General features: G+C 37.1%; 1 protein-coding gene across 4 annotated transcripts; it reads right to left on the bottom strand.

The window, feature by feature from the left end:
* Nucleotides 1–962: 962 nt before the first annotated feature.
* On the bottom strand, nucleotides 963–5,253 carry LOC124399432 (tumor necrosis factor receptor superfamily member 14-like). Of its 4 annotated transcripts, XM_046870318.1 has the most exons (7): nucleotides 4,957–5,253; nucleotides 4,730–4,855; nucleotides 4,452–4,607; nucleotides 4,247–4,334; nucleotides 2,328–2,505; nucleotides 2,171–2,214; nucleotides 963–1,736 (listed from the first exon to the last, which is right to left on the bottom strand). In XM_046870318.1, the coding sequence occupies exons 1-5, from the start codon at nucleotides 5,084–5,086 to the stop codon at nucleotides 2,418–2,420; spliced, it is 588 nt and encodes a 195-aa protein (XP_046726274.1). In that variant the 5' UTR covers nucleotides 5,087–5,253; the 3' UTR covers nucleotides 963–1,736; nucleotides 2,171–2,214; nucleotides 2,328–2,417. The 4 variants fall into 4 exon arrangements, with proteins under 4 accessions (XP_046726274.1, XP_046726275.1, XP_046726276.1 ...); XM_046870319.1 differs by lacking the exon at nucleotides 2,171–2,214; XM_046870320.1 differs by lacking the exons at nucleotides 963–1,736; nucleotides 2,171–2,214; nucleotides 2,328–2,505 and having other exon boundaries at nucleotides 4,124–4,345.
* Nucleotides 5,254–14,554: the final 9,301 nt, after the last annotated feature.

Below are 14,554 nucleotides of genomic sequence, written 5' to 3'. Positions count from 1 at the left end.
ACACCAAATGAAGACAAATACGCAGGAAGGATTGTTTTATGCAGCAAGAAAGAATAAACCATTGTCTCAGTTGAAAGCGAGCCGTTCGTGTTGTTCACGTGATCCTCGATGCAAGTTATTGCTTATAATGCAAGTTAAATTTTAAATAATAAATGTGCTTATCCTGCAAAAGCATTGGTAATTATATATATATATATATATATATATATATATATATATATATATATATATATATATATATATATATATATATAAATAAAATTTATAAATATATTTTCTTTAATTATTATTTTTAATCACTAAACATAAGGAGCCACATTCCATATTTAACAATTAAAACAACCACAAAAAAAACAAAACATATAACTATAGGTGTTGCTGTTATTATTTTAGTAATCGCGTGTTCTACCAATTATTCCATCGATTAATCAAGTAATGGGATAAGAAGTGCTTTTTTTAGTAAAATTAAAATTTTTATTGCTGAAATTGCATACAAGAATATATTTTAATGCTTTGTATTGCCATATTTTTATTGCCATATATATATATATATATTTTATTTATTATTATTTTTATTTTTTTATTGCCATATATATGTATATATATATATATATATATATATATATATATATATATATATATATATATATATATATATATATATATATATTAAAAATTAATTTCAGATTACTACAAAAAACAAGAACAGAGAAAAGGTGAATGTTGTTAGCCTGAAGTTTGAATTTGTTGGTGTATGAATGTATGAATGAGGTTCCTCTGATTCATCTATCTTTTTGGAGAGATTTTGAGTGAAATTAATATATTTATAACATCTCTTAATGTAAGAGTAATTTTAAAAGTTATACACAGTACAGACCAAAGTTTGGACACACGTTCTCATTCAAAGAGTTTTCTTTATTTTCATGACTAGGAAAATTGTAGAGTCACATTCAAAATTGTGTCACACTCAGTCTGCTTCCCCAGCAGTCTCATAAAACATACTTAGCATTTTCCTGCAGATGTTGAAGGTCCTCAGCCTTCTAAAAAAAAAAAAAAAAAGAGGTGGCCATGGCCCCTTTCTGTGGAAAACTTCAGTGTTCCTGGTGCATTCTATGTACACCTCCACGTATATATATGTAGTCCTCCACCATCTCCACACAGACACCTCGAATAGAGACAGGAGTAACAGGTGCCTTCCTCTTTCTCAGGTCTACAACCAGCTCCTTTGTCTTTTCACAAATGTAGCTGCAGAAAAGTGTCCTCACGGCATGTGACACAATTCCCTATTACTGTCCTGTACTCCTTCTTAAACAGTAAAGAGTATGAGGGAGAGCACTGTCCACTGTGGGGCCCCTGTATTGCTGATCACTTTTCCTGACACACAGTGTTGTAGGCACGTACTGGGGTCTTCTAGTCAGGTAGTCTACTATCCAGGACACAACGGGGGGGGGGAATCAACCTGCATCGCTGTCTACTTCTCACGCAGAAGTGCCAGCCTCATGGTGTCAAAAGCACTGGAGAAGTTAAAGAACATGACCCCCAAAGTGTTCATCAGTTTATCCAGGTGTTAGTACATACGGTTTAGCAGGTAAATGATGGCATCTTCAACTCCTGGTCTCGGCGCAGGGATATATCTGTATCTATATATAGATGTATAGCATTATATCTATATGATCATTATTTGTAGCTGTAATGAAGAAGCCACATGACCAGAGTAATTACAGGAAAATCTGTTCCTGGAGAAGAAGAAAATGAAAGGAATTTGAATTAGCAAGATTTAAGCATCATCCCACTAAAAGAAAGTGAAACTTGTGTAGGGTCAAATTTAAGATATTATTGCTTTTACGATGGCTGCATTCCAAAAACCATAATCTCATTTTTGCACCATTTCTACCTTTACTGCAGGTGCACCAGGACCATAATAATAATAATAATCTATCTAATATTTTACTGCTGTAAGAGGAAGGATTTCTGCACATTGCCGCTTAGCTTTCTTCTCATGTAATCTTCATCATGCCATTTCGTTTTGAAACAAAACAATATATATAATCAAATGATTTAATATTAAATAATTACCATAATGTAAAAAATCTTATTATAATCTATTTAATTAAATTTGCATGAATAGAAATATTCAGATTATGATGCTAAACACAAAAGAAATACTTACATGTGCCTGGTTTCATCGAAGTCTTTTCATCTTTGCATTACCAGCTGATTTAAAGACAGTTTGGGAGACAAATGATATCTAAGTGTCCAACTTAAAATAATTAAAACACTTAAAAATACCAAATACAAAGGTAGGATTTGATCATTGTAGCACTAACCTGTATGTGGGCTTTTCTTCTTTTTTATTATTATTATTGCTACTCCTACAGCAAAACCTACAGCCAGCACTGCCATGATGCATCCAACTATTATATATACTGTAGATTTTTGCACCCACATTGGGCATCGAAAGAATTGCTTCCTGGTGTTATTTCTTCAAGTTTTAAATCTTCACATCTGTCAAAATAAACAGTACTCAATGAGTATTACTGCTTTTAAGAACACAGAATTTTTAGTTTTAGATAATCATGATTAATATGTTATGAATTTGTTATGCAGTTTTTCATAGTATCGTTTACTTGAATGAAATCATCATTTAAGTTCATTTACATGGTTTGCAGAGATGTAAATGCGCTGCTGTTATTTACAGTGTGTGTTGGAGTGTCGGCCTGAGATTCATAACCATCTTTTGGGCAGTATAGTGATAGAAAGGTGAGCTGATGTTTGATGGGAACATAAACTGGAGTTCTTGTATTTGAATGAGTTTATGCAATGTGCTGATCCCACGTGAATAGCTGTTTGGATAGTTCCATGGCTGTGCAGGTGTATAAGGCATTTATTGTTTGACCTTTAAGTACCATTCTAGATGACCAATTTGGCAGGAAAATATAGATTAAATTCAGAGGTTCGCAAGGTGGTTCTCAATGTCTGTCACCTGTAGCTAGGGGGTCTGCGAAATAATTTGAGATCTGTGATTTACTGACATGCAGACAGAATCACAGAATTGAACTGAATTAAGTGATATAAACCGAATTTACTGTGCATGATGGATTTTTGCAATATGAACTAGGGCAGGGACAATTTAAGATGTCTGCTTGTTCTGCATGTCTGTGTGTGAATGTATGGCACAGACATGCGGTTTTATCCACTACACACTAAAGCACATGTGATGCTCATGCCTTTTCCAGTGTTTGCCATCTCATTATATGCAGACAAACACATGAACTCCATCTCCAGAGCTGCTCTGATGGTCACTTCTGCTACATTTTACATTTAATACAAACTATCATCAGATACACACCAAAACTCAAGAGCCTTCACAACAACATGTCAAATAATACAGATGAGTCCATGTGATAAATGTAAAGTCTATGACTGAAGCTAAACCCAAAATATCTATATTGAGAAAATACAGTGACAGGTATATTGAGTTTGGTCTTATAGAGAACAGCCTTAGGATACAAAAATGTGTCATGTCTTCAGGTGCTCACAAATGGAAGCCAACAAGTTAAAATGCCATTTGAGAATGGATTTTCTATTAATTATTTTGAAAGAATAATCATTAGTGACACATTTGAGGGAGAAATTTATGCCGTAATTCTGAAAATGCTTCAATAAAGTGAACTCATTGCTAAAACTGTTGTTAAAAGGTTGTTAAAAGATCAGGTGGTATTATATTAAAATTAAAAAATTTTGTAAATATTTTTAACATTTTATTGCATGTCACAGTTCCTACTTTTAGCTTTCAAGATTTCTTTCGACAGTTTCATCATTGTTGATTTAGTTTAAAGCTTTAATCTCTTTCTTTGTAATAAACAGAGGAAATAAATTAAACGTGAGTGGACACTTCAGAAATATTATACAGAACAATTTGAGGGAATAAAGAAAAGCCTGCCAGCTTCTTAACTTTAGATTAAGACAAATTTCCAGCTTATAAGATATCATAGGAGATCAGCAATTATTTACACTGAATTCTAAATATAATAATATGGTGTTAACAACAGACCACATGAAGGAAACATTATCTATTCAGAAAAGGAAGAAAGTAAGGAAGTAAAAAAAGAAGGAAAGAAAATGAAGCCCATATTTTTTTATTTATTTCCAGTACCTTGGATGTGCTTTGCTCTATTTTTTCAGTTACAGATGTAATCATTTTTCACTGATCAGGATCGTTTGCTAACTCTAGACAAACACTCACTTTGTATGTTGTTCACAAATGTGAAAGGAGCCATTGGAGTAGGTTCCATCTGCACACAGTGAACATTCAGTATCTTTAACTGCTGTTCCTGCAAACACACAAGTGCAGCTGAGTAAATCAATAATCTGTTCCTGCAATCAAGTCTTTTAATTGTTTAAATAAAATGTATAGTATAATTGAGTCTAGTGTACTCTATTACACCAACCTTCCTGCTTTATATATTCTCCAGGGTTGCATTGTGTGTGTTGCCGTGCAAATATGCATTTGTCTCTGTAATTATCAGTACAATAAAACCCCTCCAGCGGCTCACAAACTGTATCTGAAGTCCATGTGCAGGCCATTTTTACTTTTAATCCCTGTCCTGTAAAATACACACACAAAAAAACACTGAACATAGCATATTTAATACCTTTAATCAATATTGTAAATACATAATGCACATATGTTGCATAAAGCACAGATTTGTGACAAACTCATACATACCAACATCACACACTGTACAGCTAAGACAATTTGAGAGACCATTGGGTTCATCAGTGTAAGTCGAGCCAACACATGGCATACATGTTGTACTGGTGAATTCTGTGCAATGTCTATAAACCCGGTTTCCTAAAAATATATATTAAAGATGAACTGAACAATAATTTGCTTTAATGAAAGATTATGTGCAGTTAGCCATTTTATTAATGTACAATATTAAATCTCATTACCAGGTGGACACATGGGGCAGCATTCTCCATTTATTTCATATTCAGCTCGTCCACAAGCACAAAAATACAGTTCAATGTTCAGGAAAGAAACAGCAGCAATAAGGGAAGTATGCTCCAAACTGGAAATCATTGTGAAAATGCAGATGAGACAGTTTTATGAAGAAGAAATTAATATTTTATCCCACACTCCATGATCTGCCACATTGCTTCTGTTTCCATGCGAGTCCATGTCCCATTGATGGTAGTCCAACTTACCCTCACTTTCTGAATGTTTGTCAACTATTTAGATTTGTTGGAAAGAATCTGAAAAATTAAAACAGTCAATTAATTTTTTTCCTCGTTAATCTACACTCAGTACCCCATAATGACAAAGTGAAAACAGAATTCTAGAAATGTTTGCATTTAAAAATTAAAAAAAAAACCTTAAACATCACATGTGGCATAAGTATTTAGACCCTTTCCTCAGTACTTAGTAGAAGCACCTTTGATCATTTAAATCTTATTTGTCCTAAATGCATTTAGACTCAGGATTGCATTTTAATCACAACACTGTGTTGAGGAGCCTGATGGACTGAGGAGCCTGGTGGATTGAGGGAAAACTGTTGCACAATCTGGATGTGAAGCACGAATGCAACATGTGCATTTCTTATAACAAAAACCAGCTTTCTAACGAACTAATGAAAACTATGAATGCTTACACTTTATATTCATGACATTAGTTTAAGATGAGTTAGAATAATATTTATTTTACCATAACACATTTGGTTAACGAGAATATGTAAACCAAATATGATGCACATAAAAGCTTAAACTCACAGCAACGCCTAAAAGAGCAGAACAACTTACATTGTACCAAGAATGCTAGAAAACACACGGGGCTTATGGGTTGTCCAACACATTCCCCATTTCTTTCTGCACTGACTAATGAAGGATTTTTGTATTAACTTACGTTCTATATACATATAATAAAAAATCAGGAAATTATGTCGTATGCCTCTTATAACATTCAATTATCACGAACGAGGTTCTTTGCGCATTTTGGCTTAATTTTGCACGTGATTATAATCTATTAATATAAATACCATATGTTTTAGAACTGTCAGTTGCAATAAATCTTGCATAATTCCAAGAGAAAGCACGTTAAATTACGTTCTTACATTGCTGATTTACTGGAGAAACTCAAAGAACTGCTGCTGGTGACAGTCTTCGTTTTTGCTGCTGGGTTTCTTGCATGTTCGAAGTTTGTTTACTGGTTTGAGGCGGGGGACATGACCGTTCACTTAAAATGGTGGGTGTTGAATAGCAAAGTTGTAGAGCACAGCTGGGCGGTTTGGCGGCGGCTGATCTGTGACTGGAGAGTGCATGGTAGGAGGTGGGGTAGACTCCGGAAGTGATCCGGAAATGGAGGGTGAAATGGTAGAGGCGGAGGAAGGCGGAAATGGAGGTAGTGAATGGAGTGTAGTAGAGAAACGGAAAAGGAAGAAAACTAGCGCATCTGGATCTGATAGTGAAAACGGAGCGCACCTGACCAGAAGAAGGAAAGAAGAATATAAGGTAGTGATGAAACTTGTAAACGGGTCTTCGATGCGTTAAACCCGCTAAAACTGTCCAAAGCGATAAAGGAAGTGATAGGACTGGTTGAAAGTGTGAAGAAGTTGAGAGATGGTAGATTGATAATATACTGTAAGGATAGTATGCAACAAAAAAAGGCTGTAGGAGTGAAGTCGATCATGGATCATAGAGTGGTTTGTTCAATTCAAGAAGAAAAGAAATGGGTTAGAGGGGTAATAACAGGGATTCCTACAGAAGTTCCAGTTGAAAAGATTAAGAAATGTCTTACAGGGGCGGCAGTGATTGATGTCAAAAGGCTTAAATGCGTTAGGAACAATGAAAGGGGGGACAGTCTCTCCGTGATGATCCATTTTGATGAGGAAAAACTACCGAGTAAAGTCATGTTGGGATATATGAGTTTTCCTGTTAGACTATTTATACCCCCACCCCTAAGATGTTTTAAATGCCAGAAGTTCGGTCATGTAGCAGCGGTGTGTAGAGGCAAACAGAGGTGTGCGAGATGTGGTGGAGAACATGAATATGGAAAGTGCGGGCAGGAAGTTCAACCCAAGTGTTGTAATTGTGGAGGGGATCACAGTGCGGGATATGGAGGATGCAGTGTGAGGAAACATGCGGCTCAAGTTCAAAATGTTAGAATTCAGGAAGGAGTGTCATATTCTGAGGCTCTTAAAAAAGTAGGACGGAATTTGGAATCTGAAGAGAAAAGTATAGAGATCGTTCGACAAAAGACAGAAGTGGCAAAGGAAAGTACAAAAGAGAAAGTTGGGATTAAGGACAATGTTGCATTTGTTACTTTTATGGCTGAAGTAGTGAACTGTTCAGCACAAACTGAAAGCCGGACAGAAAGAATCAAAATTATAATCAAAGCAGCGGAAAAGTATCTAGAGATTGAGGGCATTTCAGTGGATATGATAAATGAGAAATTAAAGATGCAAACAACAAACACTCAGCCAGGATGTGGTGGTACATAATGGTGTTGCTAATACTCCAGTGGAATGCTAGAAGCCTAATAGCTAATGGGCAGGAGTTTAAAAAGTTCATTTCTGATTTAGAAAATAAACCGGACATAATCTGTGTTCAAGAAACCTGGCTCAAACCCCAACTAAAATTTGTATTGCAAGAATATGTGGTAGTCCGGAAAGATAGGAAGCAAGGTAATGGTGGTGGGATAGCTACTTTTGTTAAACATGGAGTGGGATATAGGGATGTTGGAGAGAGTGTAGACAAAGAGGTGGTTGTGACTGAAGTTTGGGAAGGAAACCAGAGTGTTAGAGTAATTAATTATTATAATCCATGTGAGAAGTTGGGTAGAGAAGTATTGGAAAATATAAGAGGTAACACAAATCAGAAAGTAATATGGTGTGGTGATTTCAATGCACATAATACTCTATGGGGGAGTGTTAAAACAGATTATAATGGACAGATAGTTGAGGACATGTTAGATTGGGGACGGTTAGTGTGTGTTAATGATGGAAGTTGTACGAGGATTGACGTATCACAGGGGCGTATATCAGTCTTAGATATTACTCTGGTGTCAGTAGACCTAGCGAGGAAATGTGAATGGAACGTCAGCACGCAGAGTACAATGGGTAGTGATCACTATCCAATATGGTGCAAAGTTGGTGTGGATATTACTCAAAATTTAGTGGAGAGAATCCCGAGGTGGAAATTTAGTGAGGCTAACTGGGAACTTTATACGGAATTGTGTCATAATAAGTTGTGTGACTTGATACTAGATGTTGATAGCATTGAAGGGTTATGTACAGAAATCAGTGAAGTGATAAGAAGTACGGCTGAGGAAGTGATAGGAAAAGGAAAATATAAATAGACCGAAAGCTGTACCTTGGTGGAATGAAGATTGTAGTAAAGCGGTGAGGGAAAGAAATAGAGCAATGAGGAAAGCCAGGAAATCTGTATTGTACAGTGAGTACATTACTTATAAGAGAGCACAGGCAGTAGTGAGAAGAGAGGTGAGACATGCAAAAAGAAATTACTGGAGGGGTTTTTGTAATAGTATAGGTGGGGAAATTGAGGTTGGTGAAATCTGGAATATGATTAGGAAGATGGGAGGGATTCAGAGAAGTAGCATTATGCCAGTATTAGTGAGTAATGGGAAAGTAGCAATAAAAGATAGTGACAAGGCAGAAATGTTGGTGGAAACATTCGTAAAGGTGCACAGTAATGATAATCTGTCAGAGAGTGTGAGGAGGTATAGGGAACAGACAGTTAGGGAGAAGTCTCATATATATGAAAAGAAGGATTCATCAGGAAGCATCCTAGACACAGAGTTTAATTTATTCGAATTAAAGAGAGCACTTGTGGGGGTCAAGCGTACGTCTCCAGGCAAGGACGACATATGCTATGAGATGATATCGCATTTGTCGGACTTTTCGTTGAGAGTGATTCTTAGACTTTTTAACAGGATATGGGAATCAGGGAATCTGCCTGCAGATTGGAAGCATGGGGTAGTAGTGCCTATAGCCAAACCAGGGAAAGACCACTCTCAGCCAATTAATTACAGACCTATCGCATTGACATCAAATTTATGTAAAGTTATGGAACGAATGGTAATGAGTAGATTAACTTTCGTAATTGAAAGTAGAAACATTTTTGCAGCGTGTCAGAGCGGATTTAGGAAAGGGAGAAGTACTATGGATGCAATACTGTGTTTGGAATCTGAAATTCGTAAAGCTCAAATTAATAGAGAAGTATTGGTGGGAGTGTTTTTTGACGTGGAAAAGGCATATGATATGCTGTGGAAAGAAGGGCTCTTGATGAAGCTGGAAAGCTTAAAAATTGAAGGAAGGATGTATAATTGGATTAAGGGCTTCTTGTTTGGAAGAACAATTCAAGTAAGAGTAGGGACCGCGTTCTCTCGGATCCTGCCAATTGAGAATGGAACTCCCCAGGGAAGTGTGAGCAGCCCTATTCTTTTTAACCTCATGATTAATGACATCTATCATACTGTGGACGATGGAGTAGGAAGATCATTATACGCTGATGATGGAGCGCTATGGAAAAGGGGCCGGAATGTTCTGTTTGTGGAAAGTAAAATTCAAAAAGCAGTAAGCGAGGTGGAGAGTTGGGCGAATAAGTGGGGTTTTCGGTTTTCTGTGGCAAAAACACAGGTGGTGTGTTTTTCGAAAAAGAGGAATATCCCAAGCCTGAATATTGAAATGTACGGTCATAAGTTGGAACAAGTTAAGGTAGTATGGTTTTGGGAATGTGGATGGATTCTAGATTAACTTTTGGAACGCATATTCAGAAACTGATAGACAAATGTAGGAAAGGAATGAATGTTTTGAGGTGCTTGTCAGGAATAGGATGGGGCAACGTGTCAGTCCCTGAAAAGAATCTATTGTGCTGTGATCAGATCAAACATTGATTATGGATGTCTAGTTTACGGTTCTGCGAGCAGGACATTACTCAAAAAGATTGAGGTAATACAAAATCAGGCTTTGCGGATTTGTTGTGGTGCATTTAGATCATCCCGATAGCCTCACTACAAGTGGAAATGGGAGAATTGCCCTAGAACTACGCAGGTTCAAGCTCAGACTAAGGTACTGGTACGGTGTAAAGGGTCATCTGGAAAATCATCCGGTTAAACTGATTTTGAGAGAATGTTGGGAATATGAGTGCAGGGAAATTACAAGCTTTGGTTGGTTAGTAAGGAAGGAGGTGGATAAGTTGGAGCCGAAAATCATGAAATTGCTCCTTCTGTGGCTCTACCAGCAATTCCACCTTGGTTGTTTCATAACCCTGTGATAGATCTACAAGTTACGAAGTTATTGAGTAATCCGGGGATGAATGTGCCAATTGAACTAATAGTTCAGCAGTACATCACTCGAGAATATGATGATGCACTGCAGGTATTTACAGACGGCTCTAAAGACCCAGAATCTGAAAGGACTGCAGCAGCAGTATATATCCCTGCTTTTGAGAAAAAGATCGCAAAAAGACTTTTAGATCAGGTGTCTGTTTTTGCTACAGAAATTTTAGCAATCATACTAGCCCTACAGTGGATAGAAGAAGTAGAACCAGAAAGAACGGTGATCTGCAGTGACTCAATGGCAGCCCTCACTAGTTTAAGAAGTGGTAAATCCAAATCTAGGCAAGACTTAATATTAGAAATTTTACAAAGTCTGTTTAGAATTAGGCTGAGGGTGGAGGTAAATTTTCTGTGGGTACGTGCTCATGTTGGTGTGGGTGGTAATGAAATGGTGGACATGCTAGCGAAGAACGCGCTGAATCATTCCCTGATAGACATCAATGTAGCGTTGAGTAGAGCTGAATTCAAGGCAGTGATCTCATCTGAAGTGGGTAAAAGATGGCAGGAAGTATGGAACAGTGGGACTAATGGAAGACATCTTTTCCTGATCCAGGAGACTGTTGGGAAGGAGAGGAAAAGATTGGGAAATAGGAGGAAGGATGTTATCGTCACACGGCTAAGAATTGGACACGCTGCATTAAACAGTGATCTCTTTAGAATAGGTAAACATTAATCATTAATGTGACAAGTGTGGGGAACCGGAAACCGTGAGACACATTTTGTATAAGTGTCCTGCATATGAAAGGGACAGGTTCCAGCTGATCCAGGAATTAGGGTTAATAGGAGTGGGCAATATCTCTTTGAAGGTATTGTTGGGATGCGAGTATGGGCAATCAAGATCTCTTGAACTGTTGTTTGAGTACCTTAATAATACAGGGACTATAGACAGAATATAGGTAGTTATTTATTTCCGTAACCTTTTTTTTTTTTTTTTTTTCCTTTTCTTTTTTCCCTATTCAGTGTTCGCTCCACACTCCAGATCAGTAGGTGGCGGTAATGCACCTTTCGTTGGTCTGCCAAAACCGCCATAAAACACCACGAGAAGAAGAAGAAGCAGCAAAGTTGTATTGGCTGCTCTCCGTTTCGACAGCCTTGCTAAAGATTATTGTCAGTTTGTATTTTTTCCGGTATTTTTTTTTTTTTTTTTAAAGGAGACGGTATGCTTACTCGCAGGTATTGTTCAGCGCCGGAACTAAAGGACAGTTGCACTTCAGATCGTACATGGAGCGGAGATTTCGCTTAAAACCTGGAAGATGCCGTTTCTTGGTTGGATAACATTGTGCGTGGAACTGTTGTGTCCGACGAGCGCCGTGAAAACTTTAGGATGTGTAAGGATCCTCTTTTTCATCTAAGTCATGTGTGTCAAACTCAAGGCCCGCGGGCTAAATGTGGACGGCGAGAGCTGAAAAGCTTATCATCTTATAATAATTAAGTCGAAAGGGTGCATTGACCCATAAACTACATTTCCCATAATGCATACCGATCATGTTACCCGTGAAGTGACCACTAGTTTGCAGTGTTTCCACATCAGTGCCATTTTCCGAATTGAGAAATACAAACAATGATCCCAAAATGTCCAGATAGAGAACAATTGATGCAAATGGAAGGCTGTTATAAGGAAGATGGGAAGGTGAATATATGTTTGTGCTTCAAGAGAAAAAGCGATATGTCTTTTGTGTTATAAGGCAGTGGCGGTTGTCAAAGTGTACAATCTATTTCGGCATTTCGACACCAAACACGGAGCTAAGTATGCCATAGTGAGCCTTCAAGAAAAACAACAAATGGTGCAAGAATTAAAAGTCAAATTGCGTTTGTTTATGCAGACAAACATTCACTGCAATCAAACCATCTCTTATTTGTTGTTTATTTAAAATGCTACACCTGTCACACATGTTCTTAGCAGCTCACAATTGTTGGTTGGACTGTTTTTCTGCCCCTTTTAACTATCACAAAAAAGTTTTGAACAAAGTTAATGTCATAACTTATTTATCTTTATTCACTTGGATAGTTTGACTGTTGATTGATGGAGTAATGTGGGTTTTGTAAGCTGACAAATTAAAAGGATTTATGTTACAACAGAGCAACAAGCAAACATTTCTTTTTACATTTATTACAAATATGTAATATTTGTAAGTTATTTACAAATTATAAGTTATTTGTATTTGTGAGTTATTTAACATTAAGGAGTAGTTGCATTCATTTTACATTACATTTTGTTACATTTAGCTACATTTATAGTGCCTTATGTAACATATGTATGTATGTAACTTTAAGTTATAATATGTCACACACACACACTTTCATACACAATGTTAACATAATTAATACAATAAAAAAAATATATATACAATTAACAGTATAAAGCATCCGCATCTTACTACATTTTATCAGCCTTATTTAATAAATAACATTCAGGGTGGTTAAAAAACAAGCAGTCATGAAAATAAAGAAGGCAAAAGCATTTAAATATCTTTTAGTTTTATTAAGTACTGTAAATGACACTTCTTTCTCCGCACTACACTACCCATAATGCATTTCACTCTGGAGAGGTGGAGGTATGCGCTGGAGAGAAGGGGAATGAAAGTCAGTAGGAGTAAGACAGGGTACATGTGTGTGAATGAGAGGATGAAGAGGTGGAGGAGTTCAGGTACCTGGGGTCAACAGTGCAAAGTAATGGAGAGTGTGTTAGAGAAGTGAAGAAAAGAGTGCATGCAGGGTGGGGAGAGAAGAGTGATAGCAGGAGTGATTTGTGATAGAAGAGTATCTGCTGAGTGAAAGGGAAAGTTTATAGGACTGTGGTGAGACCTGTGATGTTGTATGTTTTAGAGACAGTGGCATTGAGTAAAAGGGAGGGAAGACTTGCAGGTAGTTAGTGTGAAAGAGGCAGATGTAGAGGACAGGGGGGTATGGAGACGGATGATCCGCTGTGGCGACCCCTAATGGGAGCAGCCGAAAGAAGAAGATGATGATGTGTTTTGTAGTTCTATGTTGTTTAGTGTAGCACCAGGGTTCTGGGGGAATGGTTTCTTGTTTTTACTGTGTACTGTGTATAGTAGCAAAAAAAGCCACTTGACTTGACATAATGCATCTTGTCATGTTACATGGAAAATGGAAAAGTTTCTCCTGAAGACAGTCTTGTGTTGGCAACTTGCTGACTGCTTCTAAGAACTGACACCTGAGACTTCTACAATAAGGGTTTAAGTTTACAGAAAGCTTGATTAAACTTGCTTTACACCAAGCTTGCTTTACACAAAGCTCGTTTCAGCCAAATAAAATAGACTCTGTGCTTTTCCCTTTCGACCCAGCCCAGATTACATGTCCCAAATGAGTTCAGATCTCAGGAGGTGGTCTGAATGTGCTTTGTTAGAAGTCTTCTTTTAGTTTTGTTATAAGTCTGCTTTTAGTTTTGTTATTAGTCTGCTTTTAGTTTTGTTATTTGATGCATTAGGAAAGCATTTTTCTCAGAAAGCCCTGCCCTCTGCCTATAACCTTTCATTTTCTTTACAAGATAAAAAAAAAAAACAAGAAAATTAGGTACTGGAACATGCACTGGGAGACTAAAAAAGTTTTTTTGGTTATTGGTCTCAGTTCATGACTGTAAATTCCTGTACATGGGAAGTACTGAGGGTGTTTTCAGACTGCAGATTAATTTCAGCTTTTCTGAGCATGTTGAACTCAACATAATTTATAATGCATTTGAGTGCATGTGAGAATGTATTTTATATGCGCTTGCATGTGCCTTGAGAATGAACTCATTGTACCAAGAGTTATGTTGCTGAAATGTTACTCCACAGCTTGATTTGGCAGGAGTAGTTGAAGGTCACTGAACATGTTTCTGTTTTTCTACGTGTATATTCTGTTCCTCCTTACACATACCTATGTCTTAGCTGGCTTTAAAATAACAATGTTGATTAATGCTGAGCCTGGGTACAGCACGAAAAACACATAGGAGAAGATTGTTATGTTTTATTTACAACAAACATCTGTTTTCACCTCCTGTGTTTCACTGTCTAGTCAGATGCTCATCTCGTGAGAAGGGACAATGACTCCCTCCCATTGCGCAATAACCCCGCCTCCGTGGCACCTTTGTTCCAAAGCTGTGTGTATAAATACTTTGTTCTGATACATTTTTTTTTAACAGTGATCTTGAATAAACCAGACGTGATTTGATTCGTGTGGGTTGTTCTTTTATTGTTC

The sequence above is a fragment of the Silurus meridionalis genome, chromosome 17 (assembly GCF_014805685.1).
Source record: "Silurus meridionalis isolate SWU-2019-XX chromosome 17, ASM1480568v1, whole genome shotgun sequence".
NCBI classification, from domain to species: domain Eukaryota; kingdom Metazoa; phylum Chordata; class Actinopteri; order Siluriformes; family Siluridae; genus Silurus; species Silurus meridionalis.
Note: the sequence above shows the minus strand (reverse complement) of the source record. Positions and strands in the feature narration are given on the sequence as shown.